Source organism: Antennarius striatus, chromosome 11 (assembly GCF_040054535.1).
Source record: "Antennarius striatus isolate MH-2024 chromosome 11, ASM4005453v1, whole genome shotgun sequence".
In the NCBI taxonomy this organism is placed as follows: Eukaryota; Metazoa; Chordata; class Actinopteri; order Lophiiformes; family Antennariidae; genus Antennarius; species Antennarius striatus.
The window spans coordinates 9,086,713-9,110,792 of record NC_090786.1 but is presented as its reverse complement, the minus strand read 5'-3'; the positions used below and the strand labels follow the sequence as shown (position 1 = coordinate 9,110,792).

Here is a 24,080-nt window from a genome sequence, read left to right as displayed (position 1 = left end):
TTCAGTGCTCACAGTCCTGCTCAGTTTTGCGCTGGCAATGCCGAGCTGGCGGCCGCAGCTTCAACAAAATTTCCACATTTTTTTATTTTTTCCTTTGTTGAAGATGACCTAACTTCGACGAGCCTCTGCTGGCCAGGTAGTAGGTCATTTGTTCGGATCTATGTTTATTCTAACTGTGTTAAGCCACGCATCTTCTGGTTTCTTCTTTCACTGCTGTGGGGTTTACTTTGTCTGCTCACGTTGGGTTTCCTCTGACTGAAACGTTAGATGGCAACAATCTTGGGTTACTTTCGGGTACTTTCATCAGAAAATAGAAAAGACTTTTTTTAAAATTCTACTTAATTATTATGGAAGCAGTGGCAATCAAAATGAGCTGCATTTACACCAAATTATGCCCAGAAAAAAAAACTATTTTTCTTCTGGCTTGTTTTCTATATTTTTACTTTTCTGGACTAAGTGGAGTTTACACGTTACTTTCAGCATCTGAATGAGAGGATCCAATGGCCGAACAGATGCATGCATCAAGAATTTCTGCTTGATAATCTGGAGAGAGGGTTAGGGCTGCACACATTAAAAAAAGCTCCCTGGGCCAGTAAACTCCCCTCCGTCTATCAACAGTGGTAATAAAGTTCAGGCTGTCGTCAATCGCAGTACCTGTAGGTGGAGAGACAGTGTGGCTGCTTTGTGCGTCCTATTGACACACATGTCCTCACCACAGCCTGTGAGAGGCTTTGAGTCAGAAGGCCTGGTTGCACATCTTTACTAAGCGTTATTCATTAATGTCCTTTTTTTTTTTTGCTGAATAGGCTGAAACGAATTCAATACTTCATATTTTAGAGCCGATGCATTAGGATGTGTCCTCGTCCTGTCAAAATATGTTGTGCTTTGGTAAATTGTAATGACTATGTGATAGTCACATGCACATTTTATGACACATTTATGAAAGTAAAACTGTCTTTACTCATGTGGGGAACTGATAGGATGCTGTGACGAGCAGAGCCTCACCCATCCTAAATTGGTTCTAAAGTATTCATATAATTATTTGTCAGTATATTTGTTGTTGATTATGTGTTTTAATCATTTTTTAAAATATATCATTTATACTCTGAGCATGGAATACAGTGGAGACAAAACACTAACTGGAATTAGTGGGTTAGGAAGCAACAGTTGATGTTAATGTTTTGCCCTCTCTAATATTGCACAGCAGATGGTAGATCTTTGTGGACACCATAAACAAGACACCATGACAAACTGGTTTGATACCAGGGAACTCTAATTGGAATGACCTGGAAATCCATCTTGCTGACAACATGCAAAATGCAGTTGTTCTTGAGTCAGTTTTGAGTTTTTTTGTTTACAGGAAATGTTGGTTTGTGCTCAGAAATTGCTCTCACAAGGTGTAGATTAAGTTAAAGTTGGAAGTAAGGAGAGATGGTGGGCAAATATTTAATTACAGTATATGTCAGCTCTAGTGTCTAATTACAAAGAGTGGGCCTCACTGTTAGTAGGATTTTTGATCTGTCTTAAATTATGGTGATCGCACCACTGCTGGAATGTTATAGCTTGATGTTAACAAGTGTGCTTTTTTTGTCAGTCGAATTCTTTCATGTGTACCAGCATGTGTGTTTTGCTGCACCTGCTGATTTAATCTGACCAGGGCTCAGTTGAAAACCTTTAATACCTGAACTTGGCACCTGGGTTGTTTTTTAATGTACACGAAGAAGTGATCTCCAACTTTCAAAATCACAAATGGTCAAAAGAGTTGTAAAACAAACCATTTGTATGAAAACCTTTGAATGCATGCAGTCAAAAATGTTGTAATGCGATAACCTATCGCATCGTCAGATTCAGTCCTCAACCCTGGGCCTCTTGAATACATGAAAAGTAGTTGACAATTGGTCTCTTTGTTAACACAGGAACATTTGCTCTTCATAAAAAGTTTTAAAACTGAATCTAATATCTGATACCCTGCATGTCTTTCCTGCTAAAATTGTTATTCTATACACTTGTATTGAACATAGAAGCATAATTTATGGAAGCAATTAAGTCTGGTTGGTTTTTAAAGAGGATCGGTCTGCACTCCAATGTGTGCTTGAGATGCACACATTTGCAACGTCTTTGTGTTGCGGGCAAAAGGCCCTATTAGGGCCTATTCTGTCAGAGGGCAGCTGTGGGCTGAGCAAACCCCTGGTCCATTCTCCATCTGTGTGTACAACTCTCCCTCAGTCCACACACAGACACATTCAGCCACTTTTCACCCTCTGTCAGTTTCTTTCTTTTTGACTTTTCTTTATTTTTCTATTTCACTTTTTGCCTGTTTTTCAGTCTGATTTGTTTTTTGGGTTCCACTAATACTGTGGCTCTCTTTCTTTCCCTTGTTCTCTCGCCTCAGGCATTATGGAAAGCTACCAGAATAGGGCTGTTAGCCATGCCTGTCTGTGCTTCCATGCTTTCTTCCATTCATCTCAGAAGCCTTCTTTTCTTCTCTGTGACCTCCTGTCATAACTGCTGCTGCTGCAGACGCACTAAAACCCATGCCACTTGGCTTTATAGGGTTAAAAACAAAACCTTCAGTGGCGTTGGTCCTCATTTTGTACCGGTATATTCCTTCCTCATTAACGTGATAGATTTGTAAGTCTGGGGTTTCGACGCCCTCAGAGCCAAAGACGTATAGCTGAAAAGAAAAGGGGCATTCTCACATACACCAAAGAAGCACTTTCCCAACCCCCCAAGACAAGCACCAGACTCCACTTAGAGATGAAAAGCATTCTGGGATGCAAGAAGAATGCTCCCATCAACACATCCCACAGTGGTGCATTTATGTGGTGATAGTGAACAATTATTTAAAACAAGACTGTGGCTCTGGGGTTCACTTTTGATTCCTGAAGTAGTAATATTACACCTAAGGTCTAGTCTTCCCTCCATTGAAAGGAAAGACAAAGCCCAGCATGGCATAGATTTTTTAAAAGTGAGTTTTCATATCCAGTGTCTGATGGTATCAATGCATGCAAGGGGTGTTTTGTCTGTGCATGCATGTGTGTACAGCCTGTTCTCTTCTGGAGAACCTATAGTTTGTTTGTTTTTTACTTTATAACAGCACCACTGCTATGAATGGCAGGCTGGCATTTGGCTCTTTTCCTGTGCTTAAATAGCTTTTTCATAATGTTACTTTATGTCTGTATCTTACTTTATTAAACCACTTTTACACTACTGTAAACATGTAGCAATTACACATTTAACTCCATATACAGATATACTTATATAGCCGATACTTGATGTGTCACATCTTCCAGAATTGGCTTGTTGTGCATGCTTAGGCTTGCAAACAGAACTAAGATTAAATCCTTTAGTTGTGTGTCAGTGAACCAAAATATTTCCCCCATTTTCAATTTAAATTCAAGTAAAATGGATTTAAATGAAGTAAACATTAATTTGATTAATTTGATGAACTTGAATTTAATTGGATTTACTTCACAATCTTTCAGACAGATTACAACAAATCATATGTTTAAGTAAATTAGATCATTCTCACAGTAATTCTCCAATGGGCAAGTTAAAATAAATGCTTCAGACAGTTTCATGGCAACGCTCCCATCTCCTGATGATGCATCTGTTATACATGCCGTCAGAGGGTCCATATGGTGAGCTGACCCCCCACCCCCCCAGTGAATGAATGAATGGACCAATGGAATGCTGCGCATAGTTTTCTTTTCTGACATTCTCCCACCACCACATACTCTTAACTCACCCTTAAAGCACCTCTGCAATGTGGTGGTATTATGTAATAACAGTTATTGGTTGATTGGTACTGACATCACTTGCTTACAGAAGATAGGAGTGGCCCTTCCTTGTACAACTCAGCAATTGGAGGGGATTGCGAAAAAGGCTGGAGGCTCCCATGTAATGTATCCCTGATGGATTAGGGCTCTGGTTAGTGTGCACAGAACAGAACAGGCACTCATGGATAATGGAGGAAACCACAGATGGAAAAGCAGGGATTGATGGAGCGGGGGTGGTGTAATTAGTGGGGTACCTGATGTATGGAGAGTCATGGCATGCTAGGGTCACTCCAGGGGGCAAGAGGCCCCATGCCTTCCTTTTCTCGAACTGAAACACCTGATCCAACGCCTGTCAAGCTTCTCGACATTTTAGTTAACCAAATCCTTGCCTGAGACTCAGTAATAGACCCCAAATAAATGTCAGGCTGCAGGAACAGGAACACTGTGTTGTGTTTGCAGCTCATATGTCATCCCGCTGCAGCTTGGTAAGCAGGCTCTACTTGATAATTCATTTTCCTATAACTATGTATTGACACAGAAATTACAAGATGTTGTACAAGATGTTATTCTTTGCAAGCTGGAAGATTTTCTGCATCACCAATTTCCACAGTTCTGTGTTTGGCTGCTATGGCTACCCATTGAACTGAATAGCAAATGCCTGAGTAAACCATTGAGAAACTCGCCCCAAGAAATTTCTGGGAAATATTTGATCCAAGGGATGGCATGGTGGAAAACTTGATGTTGTGACAAGATATAGTCTCTATCACTCTCTATCACTATCAGATCTCTGGCACTGAAAGTAATGATGACAGAAATGTTGAATTTGGTTTATCTTAAAGCTATTATGTAAGTGTGTTTTGTAATGCAATACACACACTATAAATGTTAATGTGAAATCAGAGTGGGATGTAAAGCCTGTTGCACTCCTTTATTGTGTTATATTATGAAAGCAGAAGTGGTCAGTGAGACCTTTTATTTGAAATTATCTTAGTGTCGTGGAGCTTTGTGGATCACTTGGGGTTTTTTCCTTGATATATCTGGTAAATGAAGTCAGTGCGGTCCACACCCAATTCAGCAGCAGCATGAGACCACAAGGGAAGCACAGCCTGTATATTACAAAAGGGAAGTGTGCTATCTTATGCCTTCTATCCTTGCACGTCATCTTAACGCCCAGGCACTGACAAGAGAACCGTAATTACTAGGCTTACAGGCTCAAAGGGTAATCCTAAAGTGGTTCTTTAGAGTAACAATTCCCACTTTTGTTTTTATGAAAGAGCTGCTCCGATTCAAAAAGAAAAAGAAAAACTACTCCAGCCCACACCATTTTCATTAATACTGAAGCAATCAGGAAATGGTTTCCAGAGAAAGCTGCAATAAAAGCTTATTGTAAATGTTATAAGAAATACTATTAATAACATAAAATGTAATTTATATATTTTGTTTCATCCATTTGTATATCCAGTCAATTTTTTCCATCATCTATTCTTTAGGGCTTTAAAAAGTGGCTGTAGTTACGCACTTGTTGACGTACTGTCATGAGACAGCATTCAGGGGAATCTTCCGAATTACGCCAGAACTTTCACAGCTAGTTCAAATGAATGAACTTTTCATTGTCTGAAGAACTACTGGTGTGTTGGCATGTTGTTTTTGGCCAGTCCTGCCTTTGCAGTGGCTACTAGGGTGATGACCAGATCATCCCCTGGTATGTCTTGACCTCCCCAGGACCGTTTTTATGACCTCGACCGCATTATATGAGAGCGACGTGCATGTGGGTTCACCCTGAATTAACAATCAGCAATGCAGACTTTCTCAAAAGACAGGCTCTTGCATTTCTTTATCCCAATATACAAAAAAAACATGTGCTAGCAGTCCTCTACTCTTTTGATGTTTTAAATTTTGCTATAATCTCTGCTTTCAGCAGTCCGAGCTAATCTGGTAAAGCTGTTAAATTTTCAGCTTTATAACCTCATTAAAGTGAGAATATGGTAAGAACAAGGTTTTTTTTGTTTGTGTGTTCCTCTTTATTTCATTAGTATAAAGTAATGAGTGGGTTTCTTTCAGCTGCAGCCACTGATCAAAGCCTTGACACCAGACGTACTCTGCAGAAGTATGCAGTAACTAGAGCCAATTGGTGATGGACACCAAGCACCCCGCCACAGAGCTTTTTTGGGGACCCCAAATGGGCTCCTATTCATCCGCCTGTACAAATCACATCCCGGGCAAGGGGCCATATTATCTTCGCTGCCCTTTCTAGTGCCCTCATGAGTCACTAGCAATTGTGAGCCAAGAGCTGCTGTCTGCACCCCAGCATACACAAATCTGACTAGGATTACCATTAACTCTTAGTCCACAATGGAGTTAAATTTCACTAGGTCAAAAAATGTCTTATCACACTTTTACAAATGTTTGTAGTCACATCAGAGTTTAATGATAAAAGATTCCTTCAGTTTGTTATAATGATAAGCAGTAAAACAAATTCAAATTTGACTAAACATTACAAACACATGAAGAAAGTTGCTTAGGACAGGCAATTTGTAAGTAGGATGCGTAATAAGTATTTCATGAATGAGCCCATCATAGTCCTGATCCACGGCTGGGCTGCTGTTGGTCAAACTGGTAAAGCATAACAGCTGTCTAAATATTTTGCAATAATACTCATCTGAAGGACAAATGAGCACACCAAGTTGCACCATCAGGCTCCATTTGGTTTCCATAATGACTCGTTTGAATTATTGTGTATGATGTTCGGGGGTATCACTAAAGTCATAATTTAAGTCACTTTTCTCTTAGTCGATTGGTTTGGCTTTAAGATACCAGCATAAAATTATTCCCAGTGAAGGATGAAAAACAAACATGCAAGAACACTGCATGTTGGAGATAGTTTTTACAGGGCTGACCCGTCAAACTTGGAGACAAGGTGTGGCGCAAACTGATCTCTTCCTAGTTTTTCATAAGTATGACAGCGAGTCAAATGTTTTTTCGAACGGGGAGGTGAAGCCAACAGTCACTCTGTGCAGTGAAAATCTGCTTGACGGGTCTTTCCATGTTAAGCCCTGGCTTCCCCAGCGTGAGGAGTCGGTTCATTAAGTAAGCATGGCTGCAGGTTTGACTTCACACTTGGTCTACCCTCTCCCATAACCCCATTTGCCAGTCTCTGACACACACACACACACACACACACACACACACACACACACAAACATACACACACACACACACACACACACACACACACACACACACACACACACACACACACTGCATGAGCAGACCCTGGGCCATAACTTTAGGTGATGTTTGAGTCCTGATGAAACAGGAACACTTTCCAACCACATTAGTCAAACAGCTCTCTGTAGCAGTTCTTACATATGACTGTCACACTCCTCAGCTCTTACTCTCAGACAGACACTCATTGCTACAATGCCACACCCATTACTGAGTGTCAGTCCTAATCAGTAAAGAAATCTGTAAAATTGATCAAGACGAACATTCCCTCCTCCACCGGCACCAGACCCTCTTGCCTGGAGAGGCCCAGTTGTGCTCGACTGACTTTCCAGGATAAATGGAGATAATAGGAGTCATATGTTTGCAGTTGGTTCGAGGAGGGCCTACATGCAACATTAATAGTCTCCATGTAGTCCCACAGATGAAGATGATGGAAAGAATTGAGATGATGTAGTGAAGAAATGAAACATTGCTGGACTAACTTAATCAAGTTTCCTGTTAGCGAACTGAGTATCTGTACTTTTATTCTGTTTCCCTTTCAGTTCTCTGCAAAGTGCAATGTCCTGTTAAACTCATTTAATACCCAGTGAACCATTGCTTATCTCAAAACAATGTTATATAAGTGTGACAATCCTTACTCACCATGAAACAGTATTATACAGGCTGTGTAACATCTGGAATGTCCCTTAGCCTCTTACATTGCTCCATAAATGTTGATTGTGTGTGGGGTTGTTGGAGGGGTCATACCGAAACCTCCTTATACTATCTAAACGGGAGTCATCAGTGTGTTTGGTGTTTGAGAAAAGGAGAAAAACTGAAGTTCTTTTTTTTCCTTATCAAGGACAAATACGTTTTTGAATCCCTCCAAGGCACTAATTAGTATCAGAAAATCTGAGCTGATGTCACATATCACCAGCTATCTACCCTATATATAACTCCATCCAGACATTTTAAGAGTGTGTTTGCTGCTGCAGCTACTGTCTGTATTGTACATTCTGTGGTTGATCAAGGAGGCAACCACAGATCCATATAGAGCGTTTCTTTTCTGTTCCTGTTTCTACAACCACATCTATAGTGAAGTGATTTTATTTGAAGTCCTTTTCCTAGATTGACTTCACTTTATCTTTCTTTATAGCATCTGTGGATTCTATTGACATGCGAGATCTTCCATTATACACAGGAATAAGGAAGCAATTTAACATATAGCAGTATATGTTGTTTTAAAAGGTACGTTATAGGCCTGGAGCCATATGTAGAGTAGAAGGGATAAGTTACCAAGTGACAGAATGATGAATGTGTTTTCTTAACACCATCAATAGTAAAATAATGCTCCTCAACTCATTTTTTGTTGATAGAGAAAAATTAGGTGGATCAACATTACCTTCAACTATGAATTGGTTTTGAAAAAGCCGGCCTAACTGTATTGTGTTTGTTGTTTTTCATTTCATTTGAACCACAATTGCTTAACTTGTCTGTTTTAAGATGGAGTTAAATAGCAGTAATATTCAATTTGTTCAATTTTGTTCAATATTCAATTTTGCAAGCAAAGAGGTCAAAGCTATAATACTGAAATAGTTTGAATTCAACATTTAACAACACTTGATTTCAATAGTCATAGTTGATTGGTAATACTTTGATATTTATCCAAATTTAGACTTAATTTTTCAAATATAAATGTTATAAATGATTGTTTCCATAACTTGTGTCTTTATAGAAACAGTACTGAATGCAGGGATCTATATATCATCTATATTGGTGATCTATTTGACATGTACATGAATTTTTCTTGAAATAGTTCTCTATGCAAATGTTTAAGAGAATTAAACTTTTGTTAGGGTTCCATATTCAGCTGGAGGGCCTCGTTTGGTCCACTGGCTGCTGTGTTTCTATATTTTTCATATATTTCCTGCCAGCAAGACACACCCAGAACCTGTATTTCTTAATTTCACAATGAGCCCTGGAAGAGGGGTAGTAAATTAAAGATACCTATGATGAAAATACTTTAATATTTAAATCATCTTTTTCTGTTTAATGCAGGGTCAGCTGAAGAGTTAAAGTTAAATCCTCCTACCTCCGTCACCACCAGCCATCATCACCACCTGAGGGCTGCTCAGCAAATGGGAGGTCACCAAGCAGTCGTATGCTTCTCTCCAGTGCACTAGCTGCCCTCTGCCCTCCTCTAAGATGGCTACTCGTGTCCTCTTCCTGCGTCCAAACAAACTGGAGCAGAGCAGTGTGATACAATGGTGATCATTTTCTTGAAAACACTGGAAAAGAAGAAGGGTGTCAATGATGTAAGGTCCAAGAACATCGAGAGACGCCTGGTGAGAGAGAATTTTTTATAGTCTGCACAGAGCAACCCGTTACTGATTACTGTTGCACAGGTTTTCACTTGTTAGTCAAGAGTCAGCTAAATTAATGGGTCAATTAAACACTTCAGAAATCTCTACGGAAGTGCTAGGTCTGGCAATGCAGTAAGTACTTAAAGTTATAATGTAACGTCAGATGTACTTGATGTTTTTTGAAAGAAAAAACTTTGTTGTTTAGGCTTCAGATCACCTATGACTTGGTTTTAGTGTCTGCAATAGAATTTGTTTCTACATTTTATTTTTACTCATCGCTCTACAGCAAATCAAGACGTGTAAAATTTGTCACGCAACCAAGCTGTCTCTCTTCCTGCTTTCTCGATCTTGTGTAATAATTTTGTGTCATTGGTATTTCAACGTCTCGAGCAAGCATGTATCAGAAATCACTTTCAAGGTGTTGGTTAACTCCGATTTCACATCGCTTTATCTTATTGGAAGGGCAGTAGATATGGCTTGAAAAATCATTCAGGCGGGTTGAAAGTAGATTTTTACAATATGCTGCAAGATACTTACACTTTATTTCTAAAAGGGGCAAAGGACAATTTGTCTGGGAGGAACAGCAAATATCAAAAAGTACTAAATAAAATAAAACAATACATATAACAACTATAATTGGTTGCATACTAGAACAGCACTGCAGAAATCATTGCATTTGAATCACAGTATTTATATAATCATGATAATCAGATGAAAACTTTTAGTGGTCAGGATGGCCATATTGCTTCTTCAGGATCATGTTCTCTGCTCTGTTGTATGATCAAAATGTGTGCCAAACGTTAAACAGAATTAGTCCTGATTTCCGTTGTGACAGAGAACAATGTGTGTGAGAATGAGAGCACTTCTGTAAACTTCTGTTGAAGTCTTTACCACTCCTTTCATGCCACAGAACCTGCATGTCACCTTTGCCACTGAAGTGTCTGCAAATGTGAAAAAATCCTGACGCGCTGAGGTTCTGTTCTGCTTTCAAAGGCCTTTATATTCACTCTATGTAATTGTAACGTTAATAATAAAACCTCCACTTCTTTGATATTCTTGGCCCCCAGTAGCTGACTGTGTTATACCTTGGTCCGCTGTTCTATGAAGGCTTGGACAGCTGAGCAGTAGATTTTCATCATCCAACCACTAAGGATGTTTCATTATTCATCCTCTGCAACATAACCCTTATTTTGAAATCTATGCCTTGTATCCTAATTGTATGTGTCTTAATAACTTCAAGTTCTGTGTGTCATCGCAACATTTTCCCTGGCAGTCATCACCCTTTTGTCAGGTTGAACTGTGACTAGGTGACACAGAAGAGACGCATGGACAGATAAAACTGGTCGTCATTGTTCAAACAGCCATTTTGTAAAGTCTTCTAATTTGGCTAAACGATAAAGTTAGATTAGAACCAGTTTGAACCAACTTTGCATTTTATAGATGTGAAAGAGTAGAGAATTAGTAAAAACGAGTAATTATGACAACTAGCATACCCTTTTGCAGTGTGACTGTTGTTGGTGAAACTGGTTGTATCATGGTTTAAAAATAAAAAGTTAACATGTGCAGTAACAGTAAATTCACTGGTTGTAAAATTAAAACGAGGAACAAAATTATGCTGTCTTTTGTCACTGTACATGTCTCCTTTCAACTCCAAATTGTCATTTGATCTGTTGTTCCTTATTAAGATACTAATTAGTGCCTTTTTCATCAAGTCATACTCGCATATCGCTGATGAGTCACTTTAAGTGTTTTATGCTTTTGAATTGTGTGGGTTAATTTGCAGCAATTGGTAGATAGTCTGATAAATTGTTTTTGAAATCTTATGTGCAAAGATTCTAGCTATAAATATAGTTCTATATAGTACACATATGAAAGTACACGTAACAGCTGACTTAAATGTAGTTTAAACTTTTCATTATTGGATTGGTGCATAAAAAATATGCAGAGATGAAACTGATAAAAATCCATTTTGGTTTAAGTCCAAACATGGGATCTCGAACCATGCTTTTTGTGTTATGCACTCACTGATCGGGCCCCTGTGTCTGCCTCCACAGCGTGACCTCCACACCATGAGCAGAGGTACCACCCTCTTCTCCTGTGGAACTGTGGGTGAGTTTTCTCCATTACCTCTCTTTAATGTGAAGAGTGTAAAGAGAATTTCCCGTTCTCGGGACTATTAAAGGATGTACTCAGTCCAAACACAAACACTTTCAGTTGCTGAGGTATGATCTTTTTATCCAAACAAATTTTTTACAAATGTAATGGATTGCCCCCTTAAGATCCTCATAAATTGAATTGTCAAGGTCAGAGACACTCCCCCACTACAACCATCCCATTGTTAATGTACTCACTCTATCTCTCACGTCTGTCACTCATCCCCCTCTCGTGATAAGGGTGCACCTGCCTCCACACAGCATTGAACCGCTCTCACGGGAGTCAACTGTAATTGAATATGTTGTTGCCTATGTCAGCAATTTCCCTTTAGCACGTGTTCGTGTTGCATTAATTACCCTTGTGTTAAAAGACATACTACCTGCAACCACTCACGGTCCTTTTTTTCTTTTTGGTGGCGATGTGGTAAAATGGGAGGGGTGCATGCCTTTACGTGTCTTTGTAAGTCAACTGTAGCTTCATCTCACTTTCAAAGGGTTCCATTTTGAAGTTCATCCCTCTCTCTCTCTTTCTCTCTGTCTCTTTGTCAAGTTGTTTTCCTAACATTCCTGTCAGGTCGTCACTGTAGCCCCCGTACATTGTTTGTCCTTCCCAAACAATGATTTCCGTCCACCCGTCTGTGAGAGAGTGTTCCAAAATTAGGGACAAGGATCCAAAATGACAGGATTTGGATCAGATGCCAGAAGCTTCAGTAGATTCACTTCAAGTCTTTTGTTTCTCACAACTGGGAAACAGTCTCTTTTCTGCAGCTGCTGAGACAGTTGCCAAGTCGTACTGCTTTCTGAAGGATATCTTGCTAACCACTTGATTAAGGGTTTTGACTTGCCAACTCTTCACCGGACGATTCTTATCATAATAATGGAGTTCTTGGAATCATCATTCATGCAGACTCAAACAGTTTTCTCAACTATGCCCGTAATGTTGTCTTCATATTAGGCTGTCTACTCTTGAATTATGAAGTTATGAGTACCAGCAATCCTTCATAGAAACAATCAACTTCTTCAGACTTAACAAAACATCCAATCATAAAATGCTTTCAGACTTGAATGTCTTTTAGGTTCTTAATGGCACTATGATTGTGAAAAATAGCATCCTGCTGTTTGCCATCTTTGTTTTTTTTGCAGGTTTTAGTAAAGTTACCCATGAATAGCAACTCCATGTGATGACCTCTTAGTTTAATTCATTCATTCATCTTAATTTGGATGAAGACTGCTAGGATTATTAGAGCTTCTTTAATCCAACAGACTGGACCATCAAGTGTCTGTACAAGGTATACTGTACATAATAGGACTACCAATGCAGTCAATGACTGTGAGTTTTTATGCTTTGAATTTCGCAGAGGCAGATAGGTGGGTGGACCATGGGCAAAGCTGTACCATCCAGCAGAGCACACCCTGCCAGCCTAGTTCCAGTCTAAAGATCCTGTGGGATGTGATTCCAGAGCCAGGGTCCTGGTCCTGGGCCAAGGAGCAAGGCAGCCCTACTGCCATCACCAGTCTGATACGAGATCTCAGCATTAGGGAGGGCAACACCGCTGACCCTCACTCCCACAGCACATCTGCCACTGCAAACTACACCATCACAGCTACCAACCAAGCCCCTACAGCACCCCCTAGCAAGCGCCAGTGTCGCTCCCTGTCGTTTTCCGATGAATTCAGTGGGTTCCACTCATCGTGGAGACCCCAAAGCTCTCGGGTGTGGACAACAGTGGAAAAACGAAGATGCCACAGCGGGGGCAGTGTTAGAGGAGGAGGGGGCTTCCCCAGCAGCCATTTTCCCACCATTCAACGTAGCTCCAGTTTCAGTTTGCCCTCATGCTCTGCCATCCCTTCAGACGGATCCCTCGATCTGCCATTCTTCAACCAGCAACTGCCTCTCCATCCTCAATTCACTGCCTCTCCACTGTCCCCGACCTCTTCTTCCTTGCTTCATCACCACTACCAGCAACACCACTTCCTCAGACCACTCTCCCTCTCCCATGAGCAGATCAGCCTGCCAGAGCTCCAGAGGGAAGAGGTGTTGGAGGCAAGCTCTCCAGACTCCACCCCAGAATTGGGCAGGCGTGCCAGCCAGAGTGCCAGGGGTATTGGGAGTCTGTCCCGGAGCAGGTCCCAGCCCTGTGTGCTGAATGATAAAAAGATTGGGAAGAAGCGCAGGAGACCAGAAGATTCCCAGGAGCAGCGCCCTTCCCTGGATCTCACAAAGATGACTCAGGTTAGTTGGAAATTTTCAAGCAAACCAATATCATGAGCATTTTTATTACTAATGCAGTTTGCCTAATTCCTGAAGTCAACACAATTGCCACCCAAAACCTTGTCTTTCTTAGACAAAGAAGTTTGGGTGTTTCAGAAATATAACCCCTAACCCAAACCCTGCCTCGCTTTGAATCTGATTGTGTTTCTATTAAATCAAGCTGACTTAAGATTTGCTGATCTTTGGTCCATGTTCTCGGGGCTAAGTGAGCTCAGGCCTACTCCCTCCGGCTCAGGGAATGGTACTTATTACAGAAGCATTCCTCATGTTCGGTCACACAACCTCATGCCATGCTCTAGCAAGCCTGGTTCTGGTTTGTCATTTCATTTACTCTGTTGGGTAAACAGCCCATCCAAAGGTCGGACCCATAACCTTTCATTTATTTCTTTGAAAGCTTTACCTTTTGTTTTCATATTTAATTTACTGTTCTGTTATATTGGAATTTTAGTTCCCATTAATGATCAAGCGTTTAAAGAAACCAAAGATAATAGTAGGGCTATTTAGAGGCACAGAAAACTTTCCTTTTTTTTTTTTTTTTTGCCAAGACAAGGCATTGATTGTTCTTTTTTAAGGTCAGAGACAGAACAACCACAGATAAACCAACCAGAGGAAGTTTGGTTAAACTCAAACTTAAAATAGAACCACTGTCATCTGTTAGGTAGTACTGTTGTATTTTTACAGTTTGCCCAGGCACCACAATGATCTTTGTCTGACTCTTTAGGTTGCATCCAGCTTGTTATTTATCTGAATGCTCTTCAAGTTCTGCATAGAAGCTCTAGCTTCAACAGCATCCACCGATACCAAAGCCAACTACACAGACACAATGTAAATAAGATTCATATTATGCTCACTAAGATCTCCATCATAATTTCTGTAACAGATATATTTTCCTTTTCCTGTTCTTTTATTAGAAAATACCATCAGTTTACCCCCACCCCACCCTTGCTTCCTTTTCCCAAAGGTTGGTTCTCCGAGCCTCCCAGTCATTCTCAGGACCTAGCCAGGGTTGGATAAACAAGCCTTTGGTAATGGAGCCTATCAAGCGTGTTTCCTCTGGTCATGCCAGCAGCTAAGAGGGGAAAATCAAGCGTAGTGATCACACAGATGCACAAACACACACAGTCCATTTTATATTACCTCTGGTAGCATCGGTAGATCTCAGTAGAAGACTCCATAGTGTCAGGTAATAGAAGCTTTATTATCAGTTTTTTATTCAATATTTTTGGTGTTCTGTGCAGGACTGTAATTCACTTAGCATTGCTGAAAGAAGTGTAAGTTATACACGTCACATTGGATCTATTGTTTACTCTCTCACTTTTTTACAGGCCTGAAGTAAGCAGTGATATAGCAAAAATGTACTCAGTTCTCTCTTTCTCTTCCTATGCCAATCAATCTCAACTTACAGTCTTTTTGTCCCTAACAAGTCCAGGTCAAATGCTGCATGGATGTGCTCTGGAAACATGCAGGTTTTTATTATGTCAAGCTCAGACAAATAACACCCCCCCCCAAAAAAAATCCTACATGCATTGAAGATTCATGTGGTTGTCGTAAGTTTATGAGGTAGTTTGTCTCAGCGAGGGTCAATGGAAAACTAGTAGCTGACAAACTGGAAATGGAAACCACAATTTGGAAAGATGGGGGGTGGTTACAGAGTTGGTCAGCGAGAAAATACAGTACGAGAATTACAACAAGCTTGGGAATAGACAGAATTTTCTTTTGACTTACAGGAATTAATTACTTGGATGCTTGTTATCATAATTCTGGCATTTAATATATCCATATGTGTGATTTAAGTGAGGCTCTCACTCCTTTTTTTCCCTGCCTGTAAGACACATCTCTTTTCACAGTCGTTCCCAAGATGTGTGTGTCAAACACTGAAAAGGTGTTCGCCTCCACCCTGCCTCAGGGTGTAAATCAAGGGTTATTCCTTTTCAGAATTAGACACACTTGCCAAATTATCTTCTCCATCACATTGGTGTGTGTGTGCGTGTGTGTGTGTGTGTGTGCGTGTGCGTGTGCGTGTGTGTGTGTGTGTGTGTGTGTGTGTGTGTGTGTGTATGGATGAGTAATACAGTCCTACGTCCACGTAAAAAAAAATAAGTTGAAGGAAGTTCAAGGGTTTAGGCACTTTGGGATCAACATGTTACAAGTCCCCGGAGTGCGCTGTGAGTGGAACATGGTGTAATTTGGGCTTTAGATTCCTCACCCACAATGAAGGTGGGTGTGAATTCTGAGGATGCATGTCATGTTAATCAGATATAGCTCAACTACTGTAGGGATTTATGTGCGACAGCCCCCAAAATTCCTTGCATGTCCTCCCTGTCAGTTGCGTATATCAGCTCACTGCTCTCTCTGCTGCTTGATTTTGATTCCTGCCTGCCCTCCCAGCTTGGGCTTTCATTGTTTTTTCCTCAAAGTAGTGGGCGTAGTGAGCTGTCAGATGAGGAATGTTATCTCTTGATTCTAGGTCACTCGCTGAATGATTGTTGACACCGCTCACACTTTGCTTTTGAGGAAATGGTCTGTTTAAGGCCAGCACTGCCATTTTCATTGGGACTGTTTTATGTCTGTGTCATCTTAGTAGCCCCAGTTGCCAACATCACAGGGTCACTGGCATTTTGAAGAAAAATTGCCATCTTGCTATTGTGTATCTTTGGCAGTCTAGGCGAAAAATAAGGCACTTTTAACAAGTGCTTTATTTTGTGTGAGTCTGCACACTTATGGGATATAGGCCAGGGTAAAGAAAGACGGTATTATTTCTGAAGTTAAACTGGCAGACAAACTTCACACTTCTCTATTAATATCTTCGTGCTGGCCTAAGATCGAGCTGCTAGGCTGTACCCCTCCTTACCCCATCTCCCCATTCTTGGGATGGCAGACATGGCGATCATAGCTGACAGTCAATCCTTGCAAGTCAAAGAGAATACCTTGGTAGATGTCTGGAGGTGTGGCGCTCACCGTGTATGTTATGACATGTCTTGACTTGTCCTGAAGGTGCTCTGTGAAGCATCACCAAATGCCAGTTTGCAGCCGCATGTATTACCTCTGCTCGTTTAATCTTTGCTCCAACTTGACATATTTACCTTTTTTCCAACTTATCTCTAAGTATCTGCCAGGTTTTCTGTCTGCATTAGAGTAAACACCATACAAATACTGAGACCAAAGCATTCACACACACAGACAGCAACAAAGATAATTGTCATGGAGGTGTGCAGGCATGTAGTCTGGCTGTCGAGAATGAGTTAAATTCTCCTGTCTCTGTTTATACCTCTGCACTGTCTTTAGTTTTACAGGTGTTTGCTATTTTCGCTCTTTCATGTTCTCTTTAGAGCATTGTTACTGGGTGTTGTATATGTGGCCTCATTATATAGGTAGGCCAAATGCAGATCATATACAGTGCTTTTTAAATCACACTCATGTGTGGTGGATGTATCCGCCCACCTTTCTGTATATGTTTACACATGTACATGTTTCTAATCAGGTTTGCAAGAGAACACATACCATAGTACTTAAAGTGGCGATGTCTGCTGTTTGCCCTAATTATCAAGAGGATATTTGTCTAACCTCTTATTTTGTACTTCCTCTTAGCTTGTACTTCTTTCAGTTTAAATGTTGTAGATAATGATCTTTAAAGTAGAAGTTCTGGTTTTGTTTTATGCAGATAAAAGACTGTTCAGACATATGCTTCACAAAGAGAAAACTTAGTTCTGACATTTTTCATCACTTAATGTCTCATTTAAATGCTTTGTATCACTAATAACTGTTTTTGATGTTGTTGTTTGACTTTTGCTTTTTTTCATCTTCTATATTAGGGCAGCCTCGCGCTACAGTTTGCTGTATATGTTTCTTTCTTTTGCATTTCTGTTGTGTTTCGCTGTCCCAAAGTGTCTCTTAGCTATACAACTAGCCTTGCAGAGGGTTATGCATATGTCATCAGAGCAGGTGTAGACGGCTGGGGTTAAACAAAGAAAAGCATTAAATGAGCATAGGATGGTGGTTCATAAAGATCCATAAAACTGTCCTCATTGTTTACAATCTGGCGATGACATATAGGGTGTGTTATCACATGCTCCAGACAAACAGTCACTGCCAACATGAATGCAGATGCATGAGAACAGGTCCGTCCAAGTTTCAAAAAACTATTTGTAGACACCTGCCCACATCCACATGTCCTCATAATTTTACTTCCCCCGACAGATTATGTCTTGAATTATAAGTCATTCTAAATTTATATGGCATTATAATACATGTCATGTGCTATTTAAATAAGTCTGCACGTTGGCTTTAAACCCTTCTTAAAATTTACTTTTGAAAAGTGATTTGTTGAGTTAAATTATTATAATGTAGCGGGAACATTTAATTCAAGCTGAAGCAGTCATTTTTGAAGCTTGATAATAATAATGATGAACATTGTTCCAGCTGAGTTGCTTCAATTTGAACTTAAATAGATTATTATAAATGCATCAATAAAGTTAATTCATAAAAACTTTATGCCTGTTTAAAAATTTCTATTTTCAGTTTATGTATTTTTTATGTAAGTTTTTTAAAAATTTTAAATCACATACAGTCACTGCAGGGGGTTAAGTTAGACATGAGATTAGAGAACCTCTACTGAGTATGAGTGGTATAAATTAATATGGTGTGGATTTATTCCATCTGGTTGGGATATACTAAAGTGAAAGAAAAAAAACATACAGGCAAACTTGAGGTAAACAGCAGAAGTCCAATCCTGCTTTCCCAAACTACCACCACACCCACCAAATCCACGTCAGCCTCAGTGGACTTTATAGAAAGCATATTGTGGAGAAGCTGCTTTTCTCCCTCGTTTTTTTCCTTATTCTTTCACATCCTCTGCAGTGATAATTAGCAGTGAGGTAATACAGAGGGTGCAAGTGCTCAGAAATTCCCTTCTCCACGCCAGTGAGGCAACTACAGCAAAGACCTCCCACTCTTAAAAATGATCACTTCACACATTTTTAGATGAAGTGTTCAGAGTTTGAGCCACTTTTGTATAAAGTTATCCAGCAAAAACAGAGCAACCCTTTGACTCTAACAGCCCAAAGCCTGCAGTATACTGTAGTTTCCTTATGTGTCGTGATGCATCAGGGAAAAAAGGAGCCCACTGAAGTTATATTCATAAATGGATACTCCCAGTTCATTGTAACAGGAAAAGCAATGTTCTAGCACACTGAGGAACATTAGTAGTGTCTATCATGTAAGCTGAGGCTCTATAGAGAAAACCTCATATCTATTCACATCCAGGCCCCCAACATCTGCTGCCGGGCTACTCTAGTGATCATTAACCCCTTCCCTGCACATGGCTGCTTTTCTTTGTTGCAGGGAGCAAATTCATGGTGTAAACATAGAGCATGATGGCAAATTCAGAAGCAATTTTATAGTGGCAAAAATCTCAGGTCAAGCGCTGAGATCAAAAACATAGGCAGTAGTTCATGTACAGATTTACCCCAACTTGCCCTGGAGTGCAGAACTACAAAACATAATAAAATCAATGAAAAGCAAAGCCTAAAACAAGAAAAGTCTTCCACTGTGTGGATTTTGCTTCCCAGCCGTGCATGACATTTTTCACTGTGGTTTCTGCAGTGAAATAGAAGCCCATACCACGTTTGAAACAAGATGCCTTTTATTGTGGTTTGTAGCTCAGCAGTGATTTTCAGCATGAGGTTGAGAATACGTGCATGTTCGTCAATGGCTTGTGTGTACACTTGTGTTTACATGCTCACATGCCATTGTAGAAAAGGAAGGCCAGCTTTCGCCTGCCCAAAATGAAAGTCAATCTAAAACTGACATTATGGAAAACCAAGAGATTGGAGTTTTCCCTGCCAAACTTTGAGTATTTTCATGTAGTTTCATTAGAGGGTGAACAGTTAAGCTTAAAGTTCACCAACCAACCCCTGTCTTGTCCTTTCTGTCTTTCTACACAGAAACTTCAGACTTTTCAGAGCTTGAGCTGCCTGCGATTCTCAGCCACAGATGGTTGCCAATCAAGCCTGCCTCTTCCCACCTCTGAGGCTTCCAGCCAACAAGATTCAGGCTTCACCGCCATGCCCAAGCTTGGACTGGAGTCTCGGCACGCAGCAGCAGCAGATGACGAGGAGGAGGATTCATCCTACGAAGAGATCGATAGTGACTCAGCTTGTAGTGTGGATTCCCAGCCCGGGTCTCCTTTGGGCATCGTGTGCAGCAGCCACACCCTCTGGAAGGGTGATTGCAGCACTCAGAGGGACATTTTCCAGCTGGGGGGAGAGCTGGATCTTGACCAGATTGAGAAAAACTGAATATGTTATAGCAGATTTTTAAAGACCGTCTCTGGACTGTTGTATAAAGTCATTGGACATTCATGATGTACTAAGAGACGGCTGTCAAGAAGGGTTGAAAGAAACCATAGAAGAGGATTCTGTCTGCTTTGAAAGGAAAAGATAAAGAAAGTGATAAAGATGATGAAGGATAAAGTATGTTGTAAAAGTTGGCTTCTTCATGACACATTTGCCCTGAACATTCTCACTGCTTGAATCAAAATGCAGTGACTTTAGTTGTTCTTGAAAATGGGTATTCAGCTTAACTCAGGAGTTGGAAAGTGAGGGTTATTCTTTAAAGCCCCCACTCTCTTTTCAACCTGATGACCTTTCCAAAGTTAGCTAACCATAGATTTGTAGTACTGTAGCAGTAGCTGAGCTGTCCTGTACTTAGATCGAGTTTTATTTTCTCAGTGAAAATGCGGGCATTGAGGATGGGGTGGAAACACGCAGGGGTAAACAGGAGGAAGTGTATTCTTACAGACTTACCCTTGATCTTCTTTATCTTTTGTGCACACATGAAAATCAGATATTTTGTTGTTGAATGTAGCTTAATAAGCTTCATGAGGTGTTCAGAAAATGACAGTGCCTTCTTTTGGATGCTTGCTCAGTTCTTTAAAAAAAAAAACCTGACCTCAGTTGAAGCCACCTTTTCTGACCTTTTTGTAGTTTCTTAATGTGCAAATTGTATATTTGAATTTGACACTGAAGTTTTCAGTTCTAATATCAGTGTATATTTTTCTAACTGTTTTTTATGAGTTGTTTGTGAAGGAACAAGAACACAAGGCCTTTGTTCTAACAGAAAGGACATGAATAAATGTGCAACCTGAACTCACACTTCTGATTTAATTGCAGCTTATTAATGAGTGATAAAATTGCTGTGGAAGCCTTTCACTTTCACACATCAAAGGTCTGAATTCATTGCAAAGTTTCCATTGAATCTTTTAGAAGTTTTACTCTCTTCCTGCATCACAATTCACAGCAGTTTTATTGCATCTCACATACTCAAACACTATTGTTTGAATGTCCATGGGTGTTGTATTATTTACTGGATAAACTCTTTTGCTGTTTTGCTTTTTATCCTAAAAGTTGTTAGGTTGCGTAAGGTCTTTCTAATGCGCGTCTCTTCACCGAACCCAAACAGGAAGATTAGACATGGACTATCCCTGGCTGGTAACCTAGAGGTGACCGGAGGAGGTGATGTCAGGAAAAAAATGTTCCGGGCTCTGTGAGGCAGACAGACAAACGGACATGTTGGCTTGGAAAAGTTTGTTCCTCCCTGGGATTTCCTATCATGTCTCCTATGTGTCTCCAAGCGGCTAAAACAAACTCAATGCACCTGCCACCTTTTTATAGGCCTTAATTCTAGAGGGGTCTGCATGGAAGGCTTGTGCCGTCATTATTATTGGCCAACAGAGTGGCTAACCACTGAAATAAAGTGATAGGGCAGATTGTTTTTCTAACACACAGAGGAAAGCCCTGCCTGCATGACAGTGTTTACAACCAAAACAGGATGTTCCAGTCAGTTACAGCTTTTCTTTCGATCATAGCCTTGAAGGAAGGTTAACTCCGACATCTTAACACTGGGGTGCTGGCCGAAGAACATGCATACACAAACACATGTCCACATTGCAAATTACCTAGAAACATATTCCATTCCCGATGGGTGAAAATTTTTCTGCAGTTGTTGTGAAAAAATACATGAAGAGATAAAAAAGAAGGACAAGACGGCTTGAATTTGGGATGGAACATGAAAGCAAACACAAACTAGTGATAGTGACATCTCAACTCTTTTTAAACCTGAAACCAAAGGCTGGAAATGTAAAATCCCGTTGCCATCAGCAGTCTGGTTGCTGCTCTTAAAGGTGATTGAACCACACACATTCACAGACATGAACACGCTTCCTCTCTAGCAGGAAGTGGCAGGCTAAGCAGGAGAGAGAGTAAATATCTGAGGTAAAAGCACTATAAATAGGGAGCATTGTAGTAATGGCTGGCAAACGCAGAAATCGGGGAGAGGGAGACAGGAACGGCCACATTAGACAAATTTATAGCACCCTAGAGTGAACTGCCTCGAAAACATTGGCTGCACCTTCAGAGAAAGCTGCGTTTTACACCGTCAGCAAAATCACTTGAAGTGTACTTCAGAGGAGGTCTAAGTACTTTGTAAAGTTTAATGTTTATGAGTGGGAATCATGCTTGCATCTTATCATTAGAGAGATCTTTGTTCTATATGAGGTTATTTTACGGTGTTTAGTCAAGCATAGTGAAACAGTTAAAGTGTAATTTTATGTAAAAGCAGGAAATTAGAGGAAAGAAACAGGAAGTGAAATAGGGCCTTTCACTTTTCTTTTTTAGCAACTTCTTGTTTACAGTTATTCTATTTCCATGGTTACAAACTTAACCTGAGTGAAATTTGGATGATTTTTTTTAAATAAAAAAATGCTTAAATAACGGAAAATTATTTGTTAGTGTTTCAAGTGAAGACACACGGCTATCCACAATCTGATTTTACATTGGCTGCTTGTACAAAATAATATAGTAAGTAACCTTTAAGGTCCGTGTCAAGTTTTAAGCATGATCAGAAAAGACAGATTGTTTTTAATAGCAAGACTATGCATCTATAAGTATGACAATAAACAGTTCAATCACAATTACGCTTTATTGAATAAACAAAAAAGAAGCGAAAAAACAAAGTTGTTGTTCTAGAGTCATTGCTTGTCTGTTCGGGGCTTAGAGACAGACATGCTGAGAGCCTCTCTTCCATTTTGTGCTTTAGTTTAGTCAAATTAATCTTCCTGTCAGGGCAGCTGTGTTTATCTGGGTGTACGTGTGGACTTGTATGTGCGTATGTGTTAGCAGACACCTATCGTAGTTGGACAGGTGGCTGGCAGTGTCACATGTCACTGATTGACAAATGCTCCCTCAAAGGTGACAGAGAGCAACCTAACACTTTGTCACTATGGTTCCCATGAATGCTGCACCCTCCCCTTCTCTGTGTGATTTATATCGTAATAATACGCTTTAATGACACAAGAGCACCTGGAAGTCTGAGCAGTATAAAACCTTTTTTTATTTCTGGCATTACAGCGTCTCCCATGTTAAAGCTCCCTGTTTCCTCCGATGAGGAAAAGCAAAAGACTCCCGAAGAGTTATTATTTCAAGTATCAGACATGAAATCCCATTATGAGTTCAAATCTCTTTCCCTTGGCTCGCAAGGTTTAAAAGCAATCCAAGAACAATAAGCGTTCAAGTTAATGCATTTATTTTACATCCTAAATAAGAATAAGCATTGGCCATCACTTTCTCCTCCAGAAAATCACTTGGCCAATTGAACAACATCTGCTGTAAACACTTATAAACATTTGCTACAGGGGTTTGGTTTTTGGATTATTATTTCATCAGCATCATTAATTCCTGTAGTCGTGAAGCAAATTGTCTCTATAGAGGGAGCTGCCTTTTCCTTGCAGCTGTCCCTCCTGTCCAGGCAGACAAAACAAGATAGTGATGGGTGGCTGATGGGCGTTACCTGAAGAGCACTTGTTGACTTGAACTGTGGAAAATACAGAATTCATAAGTTGGCACCGCACATAAATCTTGCTCAGTTTATGGGGCGCAGATGGTAACACTGTTTTGTGTTGATTTGCTCTGCAATCATCACAGCGACTTCATTCAAATGAAGGGTTCCTCAAAGGACTGATGCTGCCAGCCCTCTGCTAGTGTGAGAAAGAGTGCAATTGGACCACAGATTATTGAACAACACATGTGATGCCAAGTATTTATTCCACTTTGGAAAAGCGTTGGCAGGTCACACAAACATTTCAGTTCTCTGTGTGTGAAAACACAGCAGAATGCGTATTATAGATTTGAGAGTAGACCAAGAGCAGTTTTACTCTGTGGAAGGACACGTGCTAAGAGGGAGGAAACACATGTCCTCTTTTTCCTATGATTACCTTTTCTTTTGTGAGTTAAAGGGTAGTCCACACAGTGGACTG

General features: G+C 40.3%; 1 protein-coding gene across 2 annotated transcripts; it reads left to right on the top strand.

The window, feature by feature from the left end:
- Positions 1-20,920, top strand: LOC137604146 (protein FAM53B-like). Of its 2 annotated transcripts, none has more exons than XM_068328092.1 (5): positions 1-136; positions 9,042-9,328; positions 11,401-11,455; positions 12,858-13,732; positions 19,714-20,920. In XM_068328092.1, exons 2-5 carry the CDS (start codon positions 9,248-9,250, stop codon positions 20,065-20,067), a joined length of 1,365 nt encoding a protein of 454 aa, XP_068184193.1. In that variant the 5' UTR covers positions 1-136; positions 9,042-9,247; the 3' UTR covers positions 20,068-20,920. The 2 variants fall into 2 exon arrangements, with proteins under 2 accessions (XP_068184193.1, XP_068184195.1); XM_068328094.1 differs by having other exon boundaries at positions 38-139.
- The last annotated feature ends 3,160 nt before the right edge of the window (positions 20,921-24,080 follow it).

What these genes read in the sequence shown, in the direction of transcription:
- LOC137604146 (XM_068328092.1), top strand. Translation starts at nt 9,248, where the DNA reads ATGGTGATCATTTTCTTGAAAACACTGGAAAAGAAGAAGGGTGTCAAT. An exon ending in AGAACATCGAGAGACGCCTG is followed by an intron (nt 9,329 to 11,400) that starts GTGAGAGAGAAT and finishes CTGCCTCCACAG; the next exon opens with CGTGACCTCCACACCATGAG. An exon ending in CTTCTCCTGTGGAACTGTGG is followed by an intron (nt 11,456 to 12,857) that starts GTGAGTTTTCTC and finishes TGAATTTCGCAG; the next exon opens with AGGCAGATAGGTGGGTGGAC.